The sequence below is a fragment of the Camelus dromedarius genome, chromosome 26 (genome assembly GCF_036321535.1).
Source record: "Camelus dromedarius isolate mCamDro1 chromosome 26, mCamDro1.pat, whole genome shotgun sequence".
NCBI classification, from domain to species: Eukaryota; Metazoa; Chordata; class Mammalia; order Artiodactyla; family Camelidae; genus Camelus; species Camelus dromedarius.
In genome coordinates, this window is record NC_087461.1 from 13,439,596 (window position 1) to 13,466,517 (window position 26,922).

Here is a 26,922-nt window from a genome sequence, read left to right on the forward strand (position 1 = left end):
GAAAAATGGTGCTTTTGCAAGTGGTTGGCACTTAGTAGATATCTGAACAAATGAACGGAAACATCTAATAAATCCTAAAACTCAGAGATGTTTCCTAAATAGATTGGGAGAGACCATTGATTTCTGTAGTCTAGCTGAATTGTCACTTTGGCCTGAAGATCAAGCCAGTGATGTAAGCATGTGGTGGCCACTTGACCTACCTGAATGTATAGACATAAGAAAATAAAGAATATTCATAGACAGTTGGCTTTGCTGTACTGTTAATTGGCATATTTTAGAATTCAGTGGAATGTTGGCTGTAGCGCACCCATGTGATATTTTGACTCTTCTCCATAGTTGTGGCAATATATGATTATACAAAAGACAAGGACGATGAGCTGTCATTCATGGAGGGCGCGATCATTTACGTGATTAAGAAGAATGACGACGGCTGGTATGAAGGGGTCTGCAACCGAGTGACTGGCCTGTTCCCGGGCAACTACGTGGAGTCAATCATGCACTATGCTGATTAAGTGCTTGCTTTTAAAGTAGGTTCTTCTCATCACTCAGTCATACTGTGGGACCATTATGGTTAACAGAATCGTCTTAAAATGTTTTAAAATGTGCCCATATTTTCAGGACATGCTGTTTTATTGGTATAATTGAATGTCTACCTGTAAGCATAAATCTTGGAGGCAGTTTGGGTATTGCTAATCAGCAATTCACACAGGAGGCTGTCTTTAACTGATTATGCTTATATACTTACTTACACATTGTTAACTTTATGACCAGCCTAAATATTCTGGGGGTGTGGGGTATACTATTTAACAAATCATGATTCAGATCGTGCCATTACATGTCTCAGTGCAGCATGGTTACTAACGCTCTGTCAGACTAATAGTAAAATCAGAAACCTTAAATGCTGGTGCTGGTCATACTTTTTGTTTAGACTCTCATTCTTGAAATATACTGTTTGTTTATAGCATGCATACAAATTTATGTATTGAAATATACTTAAAAAAAATCCAAGATGCTTCCAGTTTGTGTAATATTTACTTGGAGTACTCGTACTTAGGTCTCTTGAAACGAATTGAGTCTCTAAGGTCTCCATGTGAAACAAAACAAAAAAAGATCTATCTGTAATGTTGTAATTTGTACCTAAGTTTTTTAATGAGTGAATTTGCATTATAAATTTTTTCATTCATAAATACATAAGTGAACCAAAGGTTTTTGTCCTTTCCTTCACTGGTTTGCTTTAAAAAATACTAATAAATAAAAGATACTGATTTATTGCAGAATTATGGTTCTATTTTCTCAATATATTAACTTGGAAAAAAGTTTTAGCCTTACCTCAACCTGTCCCAAAAGCAGTGGCTGATTTTTACAGATTTAAAATCTGAAATGGTTATTTACAAGTCAATCTACTGAATTCCTTTTCTTAAGTAACTTTTTCAAAGCTAAGAAAATGTGTCCAAGTGCACATTTCTGTAGGTAGAATTCTTAAGGATTGCTCTGTCAGTCCTTCAGTTTTCCAGGGGACTGCTGTATACTGGTTCAATGAAAGGAAATTACACTTCTCTTTTACCTATTTCTTTTTTCTAAAAGTTGATGCAACTGATTTTTGACTAGGCACTATTTAAACTCGTTACCTGATACTAGTGACATAAAAATATTCTAAAAATAAAATAATTGGGGCAAAAAGGTGGGCCATGTATTAATCATTGAACAGGGAGGGAGATATACCTGACCAACAGATTTGTATTGTCTTGGTATAATTGAAATGCAACACATGCACTTTGTGTGTCTCCTTTAATTTAAGGGTTAGAGGGATGTCTTCTCATCGTGTGTATAATTCTCCATTGCCTGGGATATTAAAGTAGAACACTCACGTGTGGGTTTCTGTGTATTGAGATTTGTTTGGATTTTAGATTACAGTTATGTACTGGGCGTTACAGACTTAACAACAGCATAGTGAATGGTAAGACTAGTGCAAAACGTTTATTTCTGAAAATTAAAAGACCATTATGGCTACCAAATCAGTGTGACTGTTGCTTATGCATTTTGCCTTTGTTAATTCTAAACATGATTTCAGTACCACTAGTGATCAGCTAGCTACCTGCTTCATTTCATTTTTTTTGAGTGGATTGTTCTCTTAATTTTGTATATAACCTGTTGGCTAAATTTTATGTACAGTCTTTTATAATAAACCATTCTCCTATGAAATTTTGGATACTGTTAAAAAATCTAATGTGGATTGAAATGTAGACGTCACAATTTTATGATCTTTACCTCTATGGTGAAACAAGATAAACCATTTGAATTTTAACATTGATTATTTATTTGTGTAATGGCTTTCCATGTGGATATTAACCATGTAAACAATACCACATATAACCGTCAACATACCTCGATTAGAGTTTACAGGACTAGAATGACCTTCAGATGATTGAAGTAAGTACATTTAAAAAGGTTTCTGAAAAACTTTGCCAATAAAAAAAAATCCCATTAATAAGGTGGAAATGATTTTTTAAAATGATTTTTGGTTCTCTGCACATGAAGCAAAATATATTCCACAAAATTCTGTAGGCACAGTCTGGTAAAATAGCTGCCAGAAATAACAGAAAGAGTTGTCATTTATCTCTTGTGAGCACAATTTCCGAAAGCTGGATGAGGGCCTCTCTCTCTGGGGATGGTCGAAGCTTGCTGATCTCACGTACTGCTTCATGGCTGTACCGCTGGGCGAGGTAGGTTGTCTGCTGCACACCATCACTCTGCAGGACAGCACAAAACACAACAGAGGTGCACACGTCACCCGCTGGGATCAGCTCTCAAATTCCTGCTCTAATGAATTAAAACCTACTTTTGAGACCTGGTTAGTAAAAAGCCAAACTCTCATGTTCCCCTCCAACTCATGGCTTCCTCTCCCTACATTTTTAGGCCTCTTCTCAGACTGAAGCACATTTTTATTCTATTACCATGCAAAGGAACAAACTCATTAATAAAATAACTATCTATTTCCTCTTAGTTTTTTTGGGGGGGTAATTAGATTTATTTTTATTTAATTTTTAGCAGAGGTACTGGGGAGTGAACCCAGGACCTTGTGCATGCTAACTAAGCACACGCTCTACCACTGAGCTATACCATCCCCTACTTCCCCCTATTTTTAAGTATTCAAGTTTTTTTTTTTTAAAGTTTCTATGTATATTAAAATTTTTAAGTGAAACAACCTAAAGTGAAAGTTGAGGACATAGATACATAATATGTAAAAGTATAAAAGAGCTTACAATGAAAATCAACAGTTCCCTTCTTCCAAAGGCACCAAATTTATCTGTTGGTTTCAGTATTTCAATTAATAATCTGAGTTCTTAATCTATTGCCTTTCTGCTAAGACAGACAAGGATTCAGCCCATGACCCCTCTCCTAACCTGCCCAGATTGTTGCCTTTAGTTCTTCCAGTGATGACGTTTGTCAAATTCTGTAGCATCACGTCCGGCTTCATCCTGCGTGAGGACAGCAGCCCCCCTGTTCTTCCCTCTAAGGTAACTGTACACTAGAGAGACTCACATTCCATTCTGTTCCATTCTGTACCCTTGTTACCCTTGTTTTCATGTTGGCTCCTTCTGAAAGCTAAACTAATAAAAAATTACTACTCCCATTATGTAAAAACGTTTACTGCAGAATCAAGACTTGTACTGTGATTTTATTTCCTTCTCTGTGGTTCCATCATTCAGAACAGAATGTAAGATCATGGTTGAAAGGCCTCTGATGTTCTATACCAAGTGACACAAAATATGACTTAAAATACGACGCATTTTAGTTTGCTCTGCTTTCCTGTACGAAAGGCCACTGCCGCATGTAACTGCCTCCTTTTCTTTGTTACCTTGACTGCTTTCCAGCTCTGCTGTGCAGCTGCCATCTCAGGAGGACTTTTCATTCAACTTGTTGGTTCATTCCACTCGTTTTAGTACCTACATCTTTCTCTTTTGGTGTTTCCATATTTTTGTTGCAGTTTATCCACAGATAACTTACCCAGGATATGTGCATCGGAAGTCAGCTTTTTAGTTCTTAAGTGTGGTAATGACTCCTGCTTCATACCTACTGGGCGGTTGGACTGGATACAGAAGTCTAGTCGCTGCCTTCCAGGGCCCGGGGCTTTGCTCTACACTGAGCAAGTTGTCGTCTCTTTCCCTTTTGTTGGTGACTTTTTTTCTTTAACTTTTGTGTTTTGAGTCTCTTCCTTAAAATAGTTGTTACACGATTGTACTGATCGTCTTAGCTTTTTTCATTTTCTTCCACTGCTGTTTTCATTTTGGAAGACTTCCTCAGTGTCACATCCCAGCAATTCTTTGGCGTTAGTTTTTCACATTCATTTAACATTTCTAAGGGCTTATTCTTTGTTTTTTTTAAAAATACTCTCCTGTTCTTGCTTTATGAATGCAGTATTTTTGAGTCCTGTTTTTTTCCCTGATTCTTTCTTTGACTTGGTCTCTTTCATGCAGTGAGCTTCAGTCAACTGCTTAGCAGTCCTCCTAAATAAATCCCAGTTGTCTATTCATACTTAGTGACAGAATAGGGCCTAGGAGCCCTGTCGGGGGAACGGAGCTAGAATTTACAAGTCTTTGGAAAATTTGCTTAGAGAACATTCCTGTGGATTTTCTTCCTAAGTGCATTTCTGCGCAGACTTGCTGGAACTTCACTGTTTGGCACAAGAGCTACAATTAATTTCCCTCTTTTCGGTCCCACTTCTTACTTCGGCCTCAGTAACACCTTTATTTCTGAAGCCGGAACCGCTCCCAGGTATGTCAACTCCATCAGCTCCGGCCCCCTCATGCCGAGTTTCCTATAGTACTGCCAAACTGCCCTCTAAGGGAGGGGGTGTGTATAGCAATTATGATGCTCAACAGTATAGTTAAAAAAAGAAATACATCCTTTGGAGAGGTTTTGCTCTGTGGAAATTTAAAAAATCTGAGAGGTAATTATTTGGATTCTTTCAAGAATTAGACTAACGACAGATCTCGGATCACAGCTGCTTACTAACAATTGCTCACTCCATCTCACTTGAGATCTTTTGTCTCCAAATGACTTTGGATTTGGTTTGGAAACGGCTCATTCTCAAGATAGTCATCAAAACTGAAAATATGCAAAGAGATCTGGCTTCCACAGAAGTTCTGAGGATACGTGGCCGTGTATCAGAAATAAACTTTAACCTTCAGTGGCTAAAGCTTAATTTGCATATGTTGGTTTAAAAAAAACTGCTTTTCAGTTACCATTTCTTAAGTCACATTCATAGCGGTTCAGTAGGACGGACTAGGAAAGAGCAGTTTTGAGAGGTCTCCTGGCGTGTGGCTGTGGCAAGGATGAGGGCTCGGACAAGGAGGGGTATCTGGGTGCCTGGGAGCAGTGTGGCTGCTGGGATGGGCGTGGGGAAGACTGCTCCATACCAGCGGGTCTTGGCCCAGACTGCATGCTGCAGTCACTTGATAGCTTCCAGAAAATGTTAGTGCCCAAGCCCTACCCAAGACCAATTAATAAATCAGAATCTTTGGGAAGAATTCTAGAAGAAATATGAATTATATAAGTTTTTCCCTCTCAGTTTCTGTCAAATCAAGAATTGACCAAACTTGATCTTGTATCTAATATTTGTTACCTTGTTTGTTTGGTTCAAGAGCTCTGCCACACCATACCTGCTCTTGTCTTTCTTCTTTTAGAAATAATCTCACCTGTAACACATATTGTCGCGCTCTGTCCACGTCTCCTGGTAAACTGAACCGTCTCATTATCATGGCGTTCATTTCTGGGAACTAACGAGAAAGAAAAAATCTGTTTAATGCTCTTGGGAAAATCAAATGTTCAAACACTAGTTTGTAACAACAGAAAAAAAAACCACAAAGGTGATTAAATGTTTAGATGATGGGGCCGGGGCTGGTGTGGAGGTGGAGGGAGTAAACTGTAGCAATGAAAGCAGCAGAGGGGCGGAGCCACGATGGTGGAGTGGAGACTCACGGCCCACCCTCTCCCACAAATACACGAAGAATTACATCTACAAGCCCAGTGAATCGCACAGAACACCTGCTGAACTCTGGCAGAGTGTCTCTCGTTTTCAAAATACAGTATTCTCACAAAATCCGATAAACAAGTTTATACAGTAGACCACAGGGAACCATAGTCAATATCTTGTAGTAACATGATGAAAAAGAATATGAAAATGAATATATGTATGTTCCTATGTGACTGAAGTATTGTGCTGTACACCAGAAATTGACAACATTGTGAACAGACTATACTTCAATAAAAATATATTTAAAAAAAAAAGGCAGAGCTAAGAGGACATCTGTTTCCACGCCCGGGACGAGCTGGTGTGGCATCGATCCGTGTTTATTCTGCCCTTCTGTTCTATCCTTGGTCCAACGCCGAGTTAAGAAAGACAAGGAACAAAAGCACATCCCTAAAATCTCCTTATTGGCTTCTGTGGATCTCAAACTTAAGGTTGCACCAGAATCACTGGGGGCCTAGGGGCCCCCCCACCCCTGCCAGTTTCTAATCAGCAGGGGTGGGGCCTGGGTGCACTTCTGCTGTGTCCTGGATGAGGCTGATTGTGCTCCTCTCTGACAGCAAATCTGAGAACCACTGGCCTAAGATGCAGGTGGGTCTTCTGCTTTTCCTACTAAATGGAGTGACACGTGCCAGCTACCACACAGAGCCCAGAAATAAACCCACAGACCTATGGTTAATTAACCTGCAACGAAGGAGGCAAGAATATACAATAGAGAAGAAGTCTCTTCAGTACATGGTGTTGGGAAAGCCGGACAGCAGCATGTAAATCAATGAAGACCGATCACGCCCTCACACCATAACACAAAAATAAACTCAAAATGGCTTAAAGACTTAAATATAAGACACAATAAACCTCCTAGAAGAAAACATAGGCAAAACATTCTCTGTCTTAGATCTTAGCAATGTTCTCCTAGGGCACTCTACCCAGGGAACAGAAATAAAAGCAAAAATTAACAAATGGGACCTAATTAAACTTACAAGCTTTTGCACAGTAAAGGAAACCATAAGCAAAACAGAACAAACTATGGGAGAAAATACTTGCAAATGATGTGACTGACAAAGTTTTAGTTTCCAAAATAAATAAGTAGCTCATACAACTTAATAACAAAACAAACAATCCAATCAAAAATGGGCAGAAGACCTAAGCAAGCAATTCTCCAGTAAAGACATACAAATGGACAATAGGCACATGAGAAAATGCTCAATGTTACTAATTATCAGAGAAATGTAAATCAAAACTACAATGAGGTATCACCTCACACCAGTCAGAATGGCCATCATTCAAAAGTCCACAAATGACAAATGCTGGAGAGGCTGTGGAGAAAAGGGAACCCTCCTACACTGCTGGTGGGAATATAGTTTGGTGCAGCCACTATGGAAAACAGTATAGAGATTCTTCAAGAAACTAAAAATAGACTTACCATATGACCCAGCCATCCCACTTCTGGGCATATATCTGGAGGGAACTCTAATTTGAAAAGATACATGTACCCCAGTGTTCACAGCAGCACTACATACAATAGCCAAGACATGGAAACACTGTAAATGTCCATCGACAGATGATAAAGAAGTTGTGGTATATTTATACAATGGAATACTACTCAGCCATAAAAGAAAATAAAATAATGCCACTTGCAGCAACATGGATGGGCCCAGAGATCATCATTCTAAGTGAACTAAGCGAGAAAGAGAGAGAAAAATACCATATATCACTTACAAGTGGAATCTAAAAACAAAAAAGAAAAGAGGACACTAATGAACACATCTACAAAACAGAAAAAGACTTGCAGACATAGTAATCAGTCTTACAGTTACCAGGGAAAGGGGGTGAGAAAGGATAAATTTGGGAGTCTGAGATTTGCAAATGTTGGCCATTACATATAAAAATAGATAAAAACCAGATTTCTTCTGTATAGCACAGGGAACAATGTTCAATATTGTGTAATAACCTTTAATGAAAGAATATGAAAATGAATATATGTATATATATGCGTGACTGGGACATTGTGCTGCACACTAGAAACTGACACACTATAAATGACTGTACTTCAATAAAAAAAAAATCTGTATTCTACAATATTTAGCAACAATTTAGGAGAACTATTTGCATTAACAGAATCAGGAAGCCAGGACCGCAAGCCCTTCGCTTTCTAGAATCGAGCTCCAGTCCTGGCACTGCCACAGCTGGTTACTTAACCGCTTGGGCCCCCGCTTCCCCATCTGTATCATGAAGGAGCTGAGCTATGTGAGCAGAAATCCGTTACTTCTAATCGCTTTTGGGTCCCTGAAATAAAAGGTAAGACGTCTGGTCCTGGCCACGTCAGTGTTTACAGCAGTTGCCAGTTCTTCCCTGGCCATGAGCCTGAAGGATGAAATAAGTTGCTGTCCTGTAACCAGCAGCATGGTATTAGTAATCCTAGAGGAAAAAATAGGTCACACATAGACAGATCTCAACTCGATGATGGCAATGAGGAATTAAGAATGTTCCTTCCAGGGCAAAGTACGCATCAGAACAAAGTTCTAAACACATAGAGGCTGCTAATAATATGTTTATAAAATTTAAAAAGGCAGCAATTGATGAGTTCTTAAATGAAAACCAGTAGTTAGTTTTAGTTACTGGTCTTTTAAGAAGAAAATTTACGAGGTGTGGGGGAAATAAAAAGAATAAAACTTACGTTTCATTACCAGTCGGGAAAGCTAAACTGATTAATTTTAGTGGTAAAAAGTCAAATCCGTAAGACGTGTCTTAGTTTTTTAAGAACATATTTCAAAACTGGATTTCTAGAAGGCTATACATCCTTAAAGCTAATGTGCTACTGTCCTGGGCATCTGGTAAAATTATGTTGTTTACGGTAGATGAGCTTTTTCTGCAGTGCCAACAACTGTGTAAAATGTGCTGATTGGGGTGGTTTCTGATTCCTTTTACTATAAAAAGCATTGAGAAAGCAAAGTTTGAAAAAAAATTTTTTGCATTAAGTGTGACTATATCCTTCCTTTGAAACATGTTGTGTGTGCAATTTTAATATGCAAATATCAAACTTCCCCCTGGGCACTCCCTGTCCCCGAAATGTGCACAAGGAAATGAAAAGCGTGACAGGCCGGAAAGACACCAGCCTGCCTGCAGATTTACTGAGGAAGAAGAAGATCCTTGTTTGCCTGGGCTCTGTTGTTAAGAGTCGGAAAATCACCTGTGGACAGATCAGATTCTAACTGTGAACTCTGTCCATTAACTAACCACAGAGGGGATCAGTGAACTGTAGTGAGCTTATCACTCAGCCAAGACTTGGGTGATGATGGCACCAGCTAGTCACACAGTAGCAGAAGCCTGGGCAGCTGGTGCAGGGGCTGGTGGTGGCGGCTGGAAGCCGGACGACAGGCTGACATTTAGGTCTGGTGACTGATCACAGAGAGAAGAAAAGCACAAGAAAGGAAAGATCTTTAAAGGGTATTTGAGAACTAACGTAATCACCCCTCAAAGAGAAAACACTTCTATTTGGTTTCTGAAGATCTTGAAATCCAACCTATATTCTTTAAAGGTCTATTTTAACACGCAGGTTTTGTTTCTGCAGACAGTATGTGTACATGGGCGGACACGGTCGCCCCTGCGACCTCCCCAGAAATCCGGCAGCTTTTCTTAAATCCTCTGTATCACCTGTTATCAGGAAACTCCCTCAGAGAAACATCAGAAATAGTGAATTCCAAAGAGGGGGTTTCTGTCAAATCGCTGAGTCCAACAAACTCCAATATCAAGACAACCCAGCAAGCTAAACGAGAGAGGAAAGGTGGTTTCCCAAGGTTGCTGGTCTTGGTCCAGTGAGACTCAATGTTTGTAAACGGAAAAGTTCAAAGACTAACTAGCTTGCAAACAAAACTCACCTACCTCTGGAAAGAAATTACTGACATCTTACTAGTCCACTAAAGGGGCAGGTTACCGACAACAGTGAAAGCCGACCCAGAGCCTCTTCTCTGCGTGTCGCCAGTGCCTTTCTGGGTCCCTGCTCTGCGGGGACTCCTGGAGCTCAGACAAGCCCATCAGGCACCAGCACTGGCCACCATGGGCGGTGGCAGGAATTCCGCATCATGTAGCAAAGTGAGTGCTGGTCCTAGAAGACATGGGGCATTTATTGCCCAAGGTGCCATTTACCAGATGTTTAATTTTGGCCAAGTCTGAGCATCTCTTGCTTATTTGTAGAAGGGACAGAACACCTACCGCAGAGCAGAGCTGTGAGGTCAGAGAGAACATCCAAACTTTGCAAACCGTAAAATCATTCAATGGAGAGACTGCACATTCTCATGTTAGTTTTGGAACTTGTTTTACCCCAGGTCAACTTGAGCCTCATAAATCTTTTGACAAACAAATTTCTGACTAAGAATCTAACTTTTGATCATGTAATCTGTAGCAGAGCCTAAACTTGGTGTTTTATTTGAAAACAACACACGCATTTGACTCACTCCTGGCCCACACGCTACAGGACAGAACAATCAGTCTGCTTGGGAAACAAGCACTGTCCCGGGCTGCTTCCCGCTCGGCCTCGTTCCGTGTCCCTTCTCTAAGGCTGCGGTGTGCCTTTAGCTCCTTTTAACTCCTTTCCCTACCGCCTTCTGGGCAGACGGGAGAAGCGGTGAGGGTGAGTGTGTGCCCTGGGATGCTGGCCTTTCCCAGTGACACACACAGAGCTGTGGTTTAGGACACTGGAAACTTCTGTTTGTTCCTTTTCCTTGTTTTTTTTTTTTTTTTTTCCAAACCATCATTTTTAATCTCTGTAGATAACCAACAAGTCAATCTGGAGGAATGGTCCACCTGCCCGCTGAGTTTGCCCCTGCACATCTGAAAGCAGAGTTAGTCACTCTCCTTTGTGTAAAGGAGGGCAAAGGGGCTCCTTCTGAAGTATGCTCGAAGTGAAGCACAGTCAGCAGAGGCAAACGTTCTCAGTCACCGTAAGGTCAAAGCAGGACTCAGCAGTTAACCTGGCGTCAAGGGGCCTGTGACAATTATTTACAGTTGTTGAGATGTTTAAGGGCACAGCACCCAGTGCTTCTCAGTAGACTGTGGCTTCTTTAGGGGACAGCGTGTTCCTCAGTTGCCCTGATGACCGGGGCGGGCTGAGGGGGGCTTCCTGGGCGGCGGGAGCTCCGTGCGCTCCCCCAGCTCCTGGCTCCTCATTCCCGTCTCCCGACCAGGCCTGGGGAGCTCACTCTGCGGCCACTGCCTCATCTTTCTCATCTCAGACGTGCCTTACTTTCCCCTGGCTCGTGAATCTTCTGTTTTTTTGTGGGTTAATGGTAACACAGAAAATGTCCCTCCCTCGTGCGTTTAATGCACACGATTTTGCAGACTCTTGTCAGAATCTGGTACTCGTATTAATACTCTTCTTGAGGTCCGCCGCGCTGGCGAGTTAGTCTCTGTAGGAGGAAGAAGCTGTTCACGGCACCTCTCACCTCTGCCTCCACGCTGAGAGGCTGGCGGGAGCCCGGTAACCAGGACAGATGTCTCCTTGTGGGGTCGCTGCTCCGGCACCTCCGCTCACAGCCCTCATCCCTCAGTTGACGGCTGTCCACTGACGTGTTGCCCGAGCTAAGCCGGCCCGACCCCGGCCCCCGGCCCCCCAGCTCCCCAGCCTTCTGAGAATGACCCTGTTTGCGGCTCTGCGAGGTAGTGGATGAAATACCCCCCCCCCCTTTTTTTAGTTTTTTTTAATGAAGTGGGGTAATTAGCTTTATTTAGTTAGTAGAGGTACTGGGAATTGAACCCAGGACCTAATGCATGCTAGGCATGCTCTCTACCGCTGAGCTATACCCTCCCCCTCTCCCCTTTTGTGTCAGAAACTGATCAAATGTAAGGTCGCTGGTTTCTAGAATATCAAAATGGAATCATGGAGGTCTTTGGAAGACGCGATTTATCTGCGTAAATTCTAAGAGGAGGCAAACTTTCTAAGACTAAAAGTGACTAAAATTTGAGGCCAAAGAGCTAATTTTTAATTTCACGGCATGGTGACGAACATCTCACTGCTTTGCTAAATGACAAATTAAATGTTACTCAGATAAAAATCTATTAAAATGATGTCCAAATACCAGCTAATGTCCCACTTCTTTCAAACAGCACTTGGCATGGCCAGAGGCGGTGTGGCCTGGGGCCAGGGCAGGCTCTGGAAACGCCTGCCTTGTGAGTCACGGCAGCGTCTTTGAAGCTCCCGCAGCTTTTCGTCCATAGGAAGGAGACTGAAGGCAGCTGTACTTACTTCCTGCACTGACAGCCCCCCGGTCTTGCAGGAAGGAGGGACTGTGTGGTTCCAGGGGTGCCTTCCACTGACGTCTTGACACTTTGCGGCCAGGGCCAAGGCACTGGGAGCTGCAAACAGTCCCGTTAGACTTCTGGAACTGGAGGATTTCTCAGGCTTGGAAGCCCTTCCTGGGCCTTTTTAACGGGCTCTGAGGCACACTCAAAGTCCTGTCCTACAATCAAGATGTGGAAACCTGCCACCCTGTCAGTGCCCCAAATACATGGAAGCACTCTTGACGCCTCCTTAAATTTAGCACACCGCTCTTAGTTTACATAGTCTCTCCATGAATATTATCTCAGTTAATCCTCACAACGACCCCAGGAGGCAGCTGTCATCTCCTCAATGTTACAGAGGAGGACACAGGTGGATCGCAGAGGCACAATGACTGGCCTGGACACCCCGGTCCCTGTGCCCTCTTACAGACGCTTCTCCATCTCCTGCGAGACCTGCCCGCCCGCTGAGCCCGGAAGGAACTGGTTCTGCAGGGCTACCTGGCAGCGCATCCAGAGAGTTCATAAAACCTACCTGCTGACAAGCAAATAAGACAGGGCCGGTGGCTAAGCCGAGCTTCAGGTCGGCCGATGTTGGTTTGCCCATCTGGTCAGAACACGAGGTGAAGTCCAGGACGTCATCTATCAGCTGGCAGGAGGGAGAAAGGGTTGTCGCGGGCACCACCCCGCAGCGTCCCTGCCGCCCGTCCCACCGCACCAGCAGGCTGCCCGCTGACCAAGCCGAGGACCAACCTGGAAAGCGATGCCCACGTTCTTTCCGTATTGATAGGCAATGTCATGTACCACTGGGTCAGGGCATCCCAGGACAGAGACCTGAAAGAAAGAATCTGGAGATAGACGCTGGGTGGCAGAAGCAGGGCAGCCAACCCCCGCGTGGACGGAGCCACACATCCTTTCTCTTAGGAAAAAGGCAGTGAGACTGGATGATGCTACCAGGAGACCAAACACGTGCAGAGTACCTGTGCTTTTAATGAAAGGATTTCTGCCTCAGATTGTTTTCTTAAACTTTAAGAAAACCATCCTTTTCCCCCTGTCACAGGGTAAGCCGTGTTTCCCACCATGCAGAAAAACCCAAGAGATGACTGGACCAGTTCTGCTGTGAGCCTTTTAGACATGCAAAAGAAAGAGACTCCAATAATGTGAAATGCTGGCTTCCAGGACCCGGCAACCTCGACAAACTGTTGGCACTATTTTTATTTTTCCATTGACTTACCCTTATTTTAGAGATAGACATCTAATCCGATGTAATCACACACAGGAAATTGCTATCCATATTTCCCCATTTGCAGTCCTTTCTTACAGTCATCTTTGGTGATTTCACTTAATTTGAAATGCAGTTTTTTTCCTGATGCATCTGTAAGAGCCTCAGGCCTCGAGCTTCAGACACATACTATTCCTTCATTCTCAAATGACTTTCCTTGGTCCTAAGGTTTCCAGATTTCTCTCACAAGAAGTTAACTGCATAAAAACATTTTTCCTCTTTTCAGTAGGGGAGAAATAGGACTTCTAAATCTTTGGTAAAACTCCAAAAAGTCAGCTGGCACCAGCCACTCAGCACATTTCCTGCTGCTCTGCTAAGCATGCTAAGCAGGCCAGGCCACCCTGCAAAGGACAAAGATGATAAAAACCAAAATGGGGGCAGGAGGGACACTCCTCTACCGGAGGGGGCAGGTAGGTACTGACCCACAAGAAAGTCAGATGGGGCTCCTCCGGCCCTTCTGTCACTGGTCCCTGACCTCAGCCCCCACCCCTGGCTGGGACCCTGCTTGGCTCAGGCATCAGTGTGCCAGGGGGTGAGGGCTGGGCTCTGCAGCTGGCCGGCGAGGGCGGCCCCTTAAAATCACCACTGTGACCTTCGTGTGTTAGTGAGTCTGTGCTTCAGTCTCCTCATCTGGGAGATGTGGGACCAAAAGCACTTACAGGCCCACACGTGGTGCTGCCGGGAAACCCTCCCTGGTATGTTTGCTGTTACCGCTAACGGCCCTCCTCCTCCTGGCGCATTTGATGCAGGAACAGGACAGGGCGGGTGGCCCACGCACCTCTGTGAACAGAAGCCGGGGCCCATTCCCTGCTCAACCCGGAGGATGTCTTTGACGACGTAATGACTGAGTGCATAATGTCTGGCCAAACGTTCTCCATAAAAACGCACACGTCATAAAAGGTCAGGCTGCCACTTAACTTGAGTGAATAATAAACTCAACTGCTTTCAACAGCAAAGACCTCACCCTCGTGGGCACCGCCCCGCGGGCTGTAAGGAGGGATCCCCCTTCCACGAGCGACCCTAGGAGACCACACGCAAGACAGCCTAGACGTTTGAGAGAAGTCAAGAAAGGCATCAACTCGGCTGAAAGGATGAGAGGGGCGAGATCTGGGCTGCCTGGGAAATGCCGAGCTCCGACCGCAACGAGACCCCTTTCTAGACAAAAAAACCTCACACGGCGGTTCCGCAGCGCGGGTGACGCCGTTTCCTCCACACAAAGCAGCACAAAAATACAACCTTCCTTCCTGAGAAGTAGAAGGTTTTTAAAACCCCATTCTATTTCTAAACTCAATGAATTAAAATTTATGGAGTACGTAGGACGGGCACTTTACATTCTCTCAGTTAAGTCTCACGACATCCCATAAATATTTCTTCTGCGGGTGACGATGGTAAAAGCTAACAATTCCTGAGCTTTCTCACGTGTCCCTCACTTAGGAGGAAGGAGCGGAGGCACAGAAGGTGCCAGGCGTTGCAGGACCAGGAAATGGTGGGATCAGAGTTGAACTCCAGTGGTCTCCCTCCAGTGACTGCTCGCAATCACCAAATTCATAACCTGGATCCAGTCACACAAACCCAAATAGAAACAACGTAACTTGTACAACTTGGCTTGTAGTCTTCAAAATACCAAGGTGATATAAGAAAAAAGAAATACCCAGGAATTACCATTAAGAGACTAAAGACTCAGGACAGAGAGGATCAAGACGGTGGAGTAGGAGGCCGAGGAGCTCGCCTCCCAGCACCAAGCCTATCAAAAATACACTGACATGTGGAACAATTCCCACAGAAAACCAACTGGAAACTGGCAGAAGACCTCTTATACAACCAAAGCTGCAAAAAAGATCTCTACATAACTGTGTAGGATGGGTAAAAAAAAAAAGAAAAAGGCATCAGGATGGGACAGCGTCCCTAGGAGGGATGGTGAAGGAAGGCGGGAAGGTCCACAAAGGCAGGCCCCTCACCCAGGGGAGCCCCCTGTCTCCCCGGAGGTCCACTGGGACGGGCAGAGGGGCTGGAGGGGCCTGACTCCGCTGGGAGGCGTGCGCATGTGCCGACTTGCTAGCTGCAGAGATCCGCACATGCGCACTTGGCTGCCGCAGGGCCTTGTGCCTGCGCTTCCCGGTCCAAAAGTCAGGGGGCGCTGCTAGTATCAACGGCGGCTAGGGGCTGAATCTCAGGGGTCTGCCCAGGAGAGGACTTTGTCTAGTTGCGCAGACAGCCCAGAGGGCCTGGGTTATGGTCCACGAGGCCTATTTTTCCCTCACATATGGTGGGGGTGGGTCCAGCAGTGGTGGGCCTGGCATCCACAATGGGTGATGCCACAGAAACGCACGTCTTGAGTGGACAGCCCCTGCGAGGGGTAGGGCATCCATTCACTTCCCAGCAGGAGTGCTCTGGTTTGCCCACCCCACACCGCAGCTTGGAGCTGCATCTGAGGCTGTCACTATCTGCAGATGACATGATACTCTACACAGAGAACCATAATGACTCTATGCAAAAACTATTAGAATGTATAAATGAATTCAGCAAGGCAGCAGGATACAAGATTAATGTAACAAAATCTGTTGCATTTCTTTATGCTAACAATGAAATATCAGAAGGTTAAAAAAAAATTCCATTTAAAACCTCATCCAAAAAAACCCCTACAAATAAACTTAACCAAGGAGGTGAAAAACCAATACATTGGAAACTATAACATTGATAAAGGAAACTCAGGATGATTCCAAGAAATGGAAAGATATCCCATGCTCTTGGACTGGAAGAATTAATACTGTTAAAATGGCCATCCTACCCAAAGCAAGCTACAGATTTAATGCAATCCCTATCAAATTACCCAGGACATTTTTCACAGAACTAGAATAGTCCTAAAATTTATACGGAATCACTAAAGACCCAGAATTGCCAAAGCAATCCTGAGGAAAAAGAACAAAGCTGGAGGCATAACCCTTCCAGACTTCAGATACTACAAAGATACAGTAATCAAAACTGTATGCTATTGGCACAAAAACAGACATATCGATCAGTGGAACAGAACAGAGAGCCCAGAAATAAACCTACACACCCACGGTCAATCAATCTGCAACAAAGGAAGCAAGAATATACAATGGAAAAAAGACAATCTTTCAACAAGTGGTGTTCGGAAAGCTGGACAGTTGCATGTAAATCAATGAAATTAAAACATTCCCTCACACCATATACAAGAATAAACTCCAAACGGTTTAAACACCTAAATGTAAGACATGACACTATAAAACTCCTAGAAGGGAACATAGGCAAAACATTCTCAGACATAAGTCAGCAATATTTTCTTAGGTCAGTCTCCCAAGGCAAAAGAAATAAAAGTAAAAGTGAACAAATGAGACCTAATCAAACTTAAAATCTTTTGCACAGTAAAGGAAACCAACAACAAAATAAGACAACCTACAGACTGGGAGAAAATATTTGCACATGATGCCACTGACAAGGGGTTAATATCCAAAATATACAAATAACTCATACAACTCAATATCAAAAAAAACAAACAACCCAAACAAAAAATGAACAGAAGACCTAAGTAGACATTTCTCCAAAGAAGACACGCTGATGGCCAATGAGCACATGAAGAGATGTTCAACATCGCTAATTAGAGGAATGCAAATCAAAACTACAATGAGGTATCACCTCACATTGGTCAGAATGGCCATCATTAAAAAGTCAACAAATAACAAATGCTGGAGAGGGTGTGAAGAGAGAATCCTTTCACACCGTTAGTGGGTATGTAAATTGGTGCAGCCACTATAGAAAACAGTACAGAAGTTGCTTAAAAAACTAAAGACAGAGCTACATATGATCCAGCAATCTCATTCCTGGGTCTGTATCTGGAAAAGATAAAAACTCTAATTCGAAAAGATACATGTACCCCCAATATTCATAGCAGCACTATTTACAATAAGCAAGACATGGAAACAACCCAAGTGTCCATCAACAGACGACTGGCTTAAGAAGATGTGTTTGGTGTGTGTGTGTGTGTGTGTGTGTGTGTGTACACACACACACACACACACACACACACATATATATATATATACACATCCAATATAATGGAATATTATTTCACAGCCATGAAAAAAGAATTAAAATACTGCCATTTGTAGCAACATGGATGGACCTAGAGAATATTATACTAAGCAAAGTAAGTCAGAGAAACAAATATATCACCTATATGTGGAATCTTAAAAAATAATATAAATGAATCTATATACAAAATAGAAACAGACTCATAGACATAGAAAATAAACTTACAGTTACCACAGGGAGAAGAGAGGTGCAGGGATAAATTAGGAGTACAGGATTAACCGATACAAACTACTTTAAGTAAAACAGATAAGCAACAAGGATTTACTGAACAGCACAGGGAACTACATTCAGTATCTTGTGATAACCTAGAGGGGAAACAATTTGAAATATATATTATTTATATATATAATAATCTGAAATATCTAATACCACGTTGCTGTACACTCGAAACTAGCACAATATTGTAAGTCAACTACACTTCAATTAAAAAGATTCTTGACAACTAAATGCAACATGAGTTCCTGGACTGGATTCTGGACCAGAAAAAAAAAATTTCCCGTTTGTTAGAACAACATGAAAATTGTTAAAACTGGAGTGAGATCTATCTACAGATTATCAAAATCCAAAAAATAGGTGTTCTGCAGATTTGACCCACATATCAAAATTCTGCAGTGGCCCAATGTGGCTTTGAAAATGAGGCAACAGGAAGACAGTCCATTGATTCCAGGCCACATGCAGCACTGGAGAGAATACAAATTCAGGAAAAAAAAGTGCGAAAAATAAATGAATCTGCAGGATTATCATACCCAGTTCTAGGTTCAAATGCCGGCTCAGCTACTGTCTGACAGCAGAGAGGAGACACCAGGGCCCTCTGGTGTCAGTCCTGTCAGATTTTCTGGGGACCAGGTCACAGCATTCATTGGTAAGCTACACAATGGATCTGGCATGACTACATATAGAAGCCAACAGCCAATCATCTTTTAAGATTACTTCTACTTTGACATCAATCAGTGCTGGTGTTGCAGATCACTCCTAAACAGTCCTCTCTCAGACTCAATACTATTTTCCATTAAATAATCCTTAGGACAATGAATTATATGCTGCTAAATTTCCTTCAAATTCCTATAACATCTTGGAATTCCATTAGTTCTTCTGTAACAATTCTGATGTTTAAATTTTCCTTACCCTTTTTTTGGGTAACTCTAATGTGCTTTTTAAAAACATTATTTGTGGGGGATAATTAGGTCTATTTATTTTTAGAGGAGGTAATGGGGATTGAACCCAGGAACTTGTGCATGCTAAGCATGAGCTATACCCTCCCCCCTCTAATTTGCTTTGCACGCATTCTTTTAAAGCCACAGTCTTTGCGTTTTAAATACCAGGAGCACATAAAAATAGTAATTTTGAATATATAACACCTCTGGAACATCTCTATCCATAGGCACTTAAATTTAGAAACTTTTATTCAGAGAGCTCACACTATGATTTTGCTTTATTATTCTAACAGCTCTGGAGCTTAGGAATAAATCACATGAAAAGCGGGTAGTTCTGGGATGAAGCCAGCATGCCTCCTAGTGGACGGCGTAAAACATCTCTTTTGTGATGAGGGTCGAGCCATGTTAATTATGTAAGTCCCTTTTTACTTGCTAATCTGTGAAGAATGAGGTCTTCTTCATAATCAAATATGCGTGCTATCCTGTCTTTGGCTTCCTAAGCAGAGGACAGTGAATTAAGTTCTTCCTTGAGGCCATGGGTTCATTTCTGTGGGCTCTTCGCAGGATTCGATCACTGAGCGCCCCGGTCTGGTTCTGGCTCCAATGGGGGCTGCTGGCTGTGGCTGTGGGAGGTCCACATTGTGTGGACAGTGACCCTCAGCGTTTCCAGTTCCAACTGCCTCACCAGCTGCTCGCACTTCTAACTGCAGTGTCAAGCTTGTGAGGTCGTCACTTAACACACTAGTGGTGGCTTATGAGGACGGGTCTCCCATCTCCTTGGAGATTTTCATCATCAAGTAGAAGATGATCAATGAAGGACTCATGTCACAGCTTTATGGGGCCCATTTAAATCAGTCATTCTTTTATTTAGCATTCTAGTGTCTATCATATTTTTGTCTCTCTTTTTTTTTTTTGTTTTGAAAACCACACTTGAAATTTCTTGGAAATTTAAAAAAAAAGCTTTCAATAAAAAGACAAAAATGGCTAAGATTGCAGCCAGCATGTTCTACATAATTCACATTCCTCAGGGTTTCAATTAGGTCTTTTTAGGAAGAAATGTTGGCCTCATTCTATTCTGGCTCACAATCACACATTTCTTGACACTTTTCCAAACAGAGACACTATTGGCAAGGGACTTTTTCACCTGGGAGGCCTGAGAAAAAGCTCTCTTCAGCTGTAATTATGTTGAGCGTATCATGACACTAATTGACATTTGCTTCTTAGAAGCCTTTTTTTCTTGTTGCTTTAATTACAAGGGCCTCTTAATCACCCAGTTTTCATCTCATGTTTATCTGTTAGGCTGAGAGATGGTCAGATGGACAATTCTCTGGAGAGAACTGTCTCTCATTCACGAGCTAGCACTGAACACCACATTTTAGTCTACAGGTTAAGGATAATATGAACTGATTTTTGAAAAGGAAAATTATGTGAAGAGTGGTGAGAAGGCCAAGGAGAAAGCAAAGGGTGAAAAAAGTTATGGTTCACATTCAGTTTATACTTGGAGGAAAAATGGTTTGTTTGTATTTCATAAAATTGGGAGGATCTACTGCTTATAAAGAAGTACACAGAACACTAGTACACTCTAGTGTGCATTTTCTTCTGGGTCAATGTTATATTTAAGAACACAGTACTTCATAACTTTGTATGTGTAAAATGTCAGGCATAGTGTGTGATAATCACAAGAGAAACTATGATAAGTTGCTCAAAATGTTGCAGTTTGGAAGTTAGATTGGGGAATATATTATAAAGCTTATTTTCATTCAATCCTTGGGAGGAAAGATGAAAACTTAATGTCTGCATAGCAGAAGAAGTCAGCAAAGGTGAAAACCACAGAAGTTCTCTGCTGTTTGCGGGAGGTAATTCATTTCTTAATGACCTCTTGGGATTCTGATTACTACTTAAGTTTCTCCAGTGAAATTTTTTCTAGGAGAATTAGCTCCCAAGGAAAAGCTAGGAGGTTTTTTGTTTTTGTTTTTGTTTTTTTAACTTGAAAAAAGACAGGACGTACATACTGCTTTACAACTGTTGGCAATCAGACTTGCAGTCTTCTTGAATGTCTTTTCAAGGTAGTGTGCAAATCTTTCATTCTCATTTTCTTTTGACCCAAGCTGAAGAAATTCACCTATAAAGAAAGAAAGGGGTCATTTGAGATATGGATTTTTTTTTGCCTGCCAAAATCCTAGGAGATTAAATAAAAAAGAAGAAAAGTCAGAATTAACCTACCACGCACCAAATCTTCAATCACCTGGGTTAAAATAGATATAACAGTTGTATTTCCAATTCGTGCCAGAGCCATCGATGCCGCAGAAAGAATTAAATCCCCAGCAAGGACAGCCTAGAAAAGAAGAAAAACTTAAAGTATCCGAGCATTGGAGCCAATGAAGTTGACTTCTCAGAAGAGAAACACTGAACGGGAGGGCGGGGTCCCCTTGGGTCTAAGATTTTCCCCCTCCTCTTCCTCAGCATGATGTTATCAATCACAGATGTGGGAGGTGTTTGAACTGGATTGGCTCTCAGAGATTACGGGGTCTGTCTTTCCAGTTCAGAGCTGAAGGAGGCGGGAAGTAGCTGACCCTCTGGCTTCATTCCTGGCCCTGGAAAAAGGGCAAAATGGCAAAACACAGCTGCCTTTAGTTTAGTTACGCTGGACCATTCGCTCTCCCCTCAAACCAGGCGGTTTAGCCTCTGCACTTATTGTTTTTTTCTGCTCAGTAAGTCCCTCCCCTTCTTCACCTGGCAGACTCATTTGCATACTCAGGTGGCACCTACAGGAAGTTCACTCAGACCCTCTGTCTCATCTTCTGTGAACACGGCATCCCCTGGACACTGTTGTCTTCCCACATTTTTTTCCTATTTACAAACTCCTAAGGGCACGGACTGGGAATTGTCCAGCTAGTATGCAGCATGCACCAGTGCCTGGCACGACCCACGCTTTTCTCAATGAAAACTAACCAAGGAATCTTGGCTCCAAGCTCAATGCTCTTTGCATACCATGACACTGCCCCTCATTCCAGGATAAAAAATCTTTTTCACTAAACCCTAGATAACATTTTTCCAATCTTCTTTAGATTGTGAGTACATGTCTATACTGTATTTAAAACTAATTATAAATTATGCATGATTGAATTACACGCTGTAATCAAATACACTAATCTGCACAAAGACATGTGTAAGTGTTACAGAGTAGCTATAAATGACAGAGTTCATGGAGCTCTTAATTCATGGAATTTGCAACATTACCACATTTTAAATTTTTAATGTCTGTTCTCTAGTTTCTAAAATCAGTGACATTCAGTATGTTTACCAATTGATCATTTTGTGTAACGTATATTGTATAAGCTATACAATTGATATAAACGTGACTATACACTTATAAAATCACTGTACACATTACGATATACAAGCACACACACATCCACCCCTACATCACTAGCCACTGAGAGCTCAGGACCTCTAGGCTTTGACTTCTTTCCTCTCCTGGCCCCGGGGATCCCAGAGGCCAAAAGGTTCCAGCATTTGGAACTGAAGCTGCCACCTTGGGGATGGCTAGGGCAAGGGGCTAAGGGAAAGATGTGCCAGGGTCCCAGGAAGGGGAACGAGGCTCATGGAGAAGCTATTCTGTGAATGGATTTTTACTGGTAACACAGTAGTTTTGTTTGAGGGACAGAATAGTGGAGGAGACTGGCAGGCGGCCCTGTGCAGGGCAGACCAGTCTCACAGCTCAGAGGCAGGTGACAGTGGAAACACAGTCTTTCACGTGTGCTCAGAAAAGTAGAGGCAGTTGGCAGAGGGGACCAGCCAAGGAGAAAACCTTAACTTGTTCACTCATTCCTCCTCCTCCACCCATACACTCGGGTACTAAGGCTTTAGGACAGGCCCTGAAAACGGCCACAGCCGACTGCAGGACATGTCACGGGGTCACCCGTGACCTCTCCACAATGCAACTCCACCCTTCCCACCAACAGTCTGATGCATGGAGTTCTGTCCACAGGACACAAAACCTTGTCATCTAAAATCTGAAATCAAAGGCTTACCATTGAAACTGCAGGGCTTGACACAGCAAAACCAGCATGTCAAGATAATAATTAAGATGCATTTCTTCTTTGAATCCAATTAGAAAACAGGTGGGAACCAGGTCCAACAGACAGGGGAGGGAGGAGGAGGGAGGGGGAGGGAAACTTCCATCCCGTGAATGTTGTGTTTGTGCTTCGGGAGGGCAGGGGAGGGGGTGCCCGTGTGCTGGGAGACGCTGCTCCCAGGAGGCCTGTGGGTCTTCCCTCTTGTCTGCCCAACTTCACCCCTTCCTCAACCCATGACTTAAACATCCTCAAGCAAGACTCCACATTCTACATGTCCCCTTCAAGAAATGTTAATGAAATATGTAACACATACACATGAACCAACTCAATTATAGTGCCTCTATTTAAAAATGTAAAAATTTCATGGGTGAACAGTACCCCTCTGAGATAGATACAGATGGGTATTCAGACATATATACACATAGTTTTAGTTGTATTTACTTGCCCTGACACTCTGGCATGTGGCAATTAATACATAAAGTAATTAAAGTGAATCTGAGTGATCTCAGCCCCAAAGCAAAAGGTGTGATTCCTCATGAAATATGCTTTCTGGATAACTACAAAACTCTCTTTCCTTAACCAAATTCTATATAAAACTGTGAATAAACTGGAATGCTAAGTTTTTTTTTTTTCCCTATGGTATTATCTATGATCAAACAGCCATATACAGACCAGACATGGAAACTATTTTGAAAGCTGGCAGACCACATTTGAGGAAGCATATTTCATTTTTCAATGAGACAACTCTGAAAAATAAATGCAATCCAATGAACGTGGGATTTGCTAAGAAAGAGTTAAAAAACCCAAAAGCCATACCTTCTTTTCCCCCCAGATCTTATTAACTGTGTGTTTTCCTCTCCGGGAACTGGCGTCGTCGATGATGTCGTCGTGCACCAGGCTGGCAGTGTGGATCATTTCTGCTATTAAGGCTATGGCACGCTGGCTGGCTTGCATGTCTCTAGTTAACAGAAAGCAATGCTTTTTTAACACAGACACCGCCTATAACCTTCTTAGCAATCATCTTGTGAAAACTGGACATCAGATCTAGGATAAAGAATTTTATTTCTCTAAGAGAAACTGCATAAAAACTTCGGCTTCCCTACATAGCCAATTCTATCTTCTGGAGAACATTTTAAAAACGCAGAAGATACCCTGCACCAGGATTATGTTTTAGGGACACATTAAGAAGTAGAATTTATATAATTAATGACAAAAAAAGGATAAACATCTTAGAAGTCTGGGTATCAGGCTGAAGAACTGTCTTTATGTCTTGTAACGGTGGGTCTGAGTCAGTTGATCAAGTTTACAATTAGGTTATAATTAAATCCCAGGGATGGATGGGGAAGACGGGTGAATTTAATATTAGCTTAAATGTTTAGTAAGAAGACCTGCTGGAATCCCTAATTCCAATTCATATTTAACCTGCAAATTAGAAATTTAAATGTTCACTTCCCAGACTTAACACAAAACACAGGAGAAGCACTCCCAAGAAGACAGACTGATGTGAGTTTTACAGTTAAAAGGGAACCCCATTTCTTTTTGATCATCATCATCTATGCGAATTTTTAAAAACTGAATTTCCAAAAAATCAAACTGAGGAAAATAACCAGCTGAATTTTCTGAACCTAAAACAGAAGGCTGGCTTAAACACATGCTAACCAAACGTTTCACTTATTCCAATACCTTACTTTGCAAACATCACCACGTTCTCTCTCAGAGGAGAGAAGCGTTAGAGGTATACTGAAATGTGGCTTTTTCTTTAAAAAAAAAAAAAATCTAATCTGAACATCTGCAAAAGCCAGTGCTCATCCGAATTCCTCAGATCTAGCAGAAGCCGTGAAAAATGAAGTGGAACTGCACTACAAACGCTGGGATTTAACTGCAAACACCGAATCAGCCCGAACGGTATCTTCCTGACTTGCTTTAAATGTAATTTTAAAATGTGGTGCTTTGCCGACAACTCTTAAGATTTTTAGAACTAAACCTCAGAAACTTCCAACTGCTGTGAGCCCGGAAATCAACTGTAAAGTGCTGCTCATTATTTATTAATATGTCACAACTTCAACAGTTCTGGATGCTTCCGATCACAACACATTTTCCCGAGGGGCAGGAGTAAAGCAACCGAGAAGGGGGTACAAATCATTCTGCAAAACCACTTTGGTTGAGGAGAAAATGGAGCTCTAGGCAGCTTCTAAGCTTTTTCTGAATCCCTCAGCAAGCCATTCACAAAGCCTAGAGAAGGAAGCTTGGACCTTAAATATTTTTCAGGTAAATTTACTGGATCCTGTCTTATCTGAGTTGCTTGTGCAAGAACAGATGTAGCCTTATACAGTTTTTTTTTAAATAAATATAAAAGGCTATGTTTTTAGAATATTTTCTCAACTGAATTTCACTCACTAAAATATACACCTGCTACTGGTTAATAGCAGATCTGACATTAAAACAGCTGGTAAGACTCGAGCCTTCTTCATGCATCTACAGATTGGGTACCACGTCCATCAGCACAAACCACATCGGCAGGCAGGGCCCCTGCTGCCGAGCTGCACTCGGACAGGAGTGCTCACTGAGATGCTGGGGCTTTTGTCTTTGTTTTAGTATCTTCCAAGTACAAAGATTTCTTACAGTAGTTTGAAATTTCATAGACTCTACATGTATGTAAAAAATGCCATTTTGTATGGCTAAATTCCCGACGGGTGAAACAGGATTCCTGCTTAGAATGTTCTTCCTTGGCATTGTGACACAGCCCCTACCTAGGAGAAACATATTTTAGACACTTTATCATTTTTCCTGATGTACTTTTTCCTCTACAATGAGGCTTTGGTGTGTGTCAGCTTCTATCTGGAAAACACCGCCACAGTGTGTCCACGGCACAGCACTTGGTCTGGAACCCAAATCTCCAGATTACAAGGAACAACTAGCACTGTCTTCAAGATGAAATCTTGGAAGTACCAAACTGAGTCATGCCATCAGAAGCTGGGCACCGTTTCTACTTCCTGCTGCCACACTTTCCCAACTTCGGGAGATGAGCTAAGAAAAGCCAGCCAGGTGAGAGAGCGGGAGAAAAGGGGGCCCCTCGTCCTGAAAGGCGGCTCTGTCCACCATGCGATGACTCAGCCAGCCCCCTGGAAAGTCAAGTTTCCCCTCTTCATTCAGTTTAAAACAAGATTTTCATAATGAAGAATTTCCAGCACACACAGAAATAGGTAGAGTGACAGAATGATGACCTCCCCACGTACACTTCACCAAGCTCACATGTGAGTTAAAGAAAATACTTTGTTCCCCTAGTCACACTAATGCATACAAATTACAAGTAATCCCCCGGTGTGGGAAAAGTGTCTCTAAAAAGAAAATCAAACCCTGTCAGTGGATCATCTTGGCTCAGAACAAATGAGGGAAGCAGATAAATTTAAGTGGTAAATGTGGTTTCACTTTAACAGAGACAGAGACACTTAAATTCCCAAATCTACACAGGGTGGATGGAAAACAGAGTTCTCCAGTGGCATACAGGGGGCTCTATTTCTATTTCAAAATCTTCTTCTGTTTTTTTATCTCTTCTGACTTCTAAAGATAAGTCTTTCACTTTGCTTCTTAGAACTCTGACAACCTTAGTGTTTCTTAAATATCCATCTCTGGTCCATCATGTCAAAATCAACACTCTTGAAAAGACAAGACTGAAAATCCCTCAGACATAGGAACTGCGATCTCTAACGGTGGGGCTCGGAACTGGCATCTTTAAGCAGCGTGCCAGGTGATCTGATTGCGAAGTCAGGGAGCTGCTGCTCTGTACGTGGGGGTGCTCACTGGACTTGGGGTAAGCCCACGTGGAAGCTTTTCCTCAGAGGGGTCTTGACCCAAGCTCAGCCTCAGCAGACCCCCTGCTGCACCGCCTCTAAACCACAGGCATGAGGGGCCACTCTGCTACCTGAGAAGTGACCTGAAACCTGGGGGCTCAGTTCAGAGGTCGTGTGATAGATTCCCCGAGTCTCTTCA

The 26,922-nt window shown here is 42.5% G+C and overlaps 2 protein-coding genes across 13 annotated transcripts in view; one reads left to right on the forward strand and one right to left on the reverse strand.

Annotated features, from left to right (window-relative positions):
- ABI1 (abl interactor 1) overlaps window positions 1-2,305 on the forward strand; it is a 101,083-nt gene extending 98,778 nt beyond the window's left edge. For all 12 annotated transcript variants that reach the window (XM_010995680.3, XM_010995670.3, XM_031444641.2 and 9 more), the window contains one exon: window positions 337-2,305. In XM_010995680.3, the coding sequence (XP_010993982.1) occupies window positions 337-512 (176 nt within the window). In that variant the 3' untranslated portion in view covers window positions 513-2,305. The remainder of the gene's footprint in view (window positions 1-336) is intronic.
- PDSS1 (decaprenyl diphosphate synthase subunit 1) overlaps window positions 2,294-26,922 on the reverse strand; it is a 37,363-nt gene continuing 12,734 nt past the window's right edge. Inside the window, exons 5-11 of the mRNA XM_031444642.2 lie at window positions 23,749-23,890; window positions 21,077-21,188; window positions 20,866-20,975; window positions 13,058-13,138; window positions 12,840-12,953; window positions 5,700-5,780; window positions 2,294-2,750 (exon numbers count right to left, since the gene is read on the reverse strand). Coding sequence (XP_031300502.2) covers window positions 2,610-2,750; window positions 5,700-5,780; window positions 12,840-12,953; window positions 13,058-13,138; window positions 20,866-20,975; window positions 21,077-21,188; window positions 23,749-23,890 — 781 coding nt within the window. The 3' untranslated portion in view covers window positions 2,294-2,609. The remainder of the gene's footprint in view (window positions 2,751-5,699; window positions 5,781-12,839; window positions 12,954-13,057; window positions 13,139-20,865; window positions 20,976-21,076; window positions 21,189-23,748; window positions 23,891-26,922) is intronic.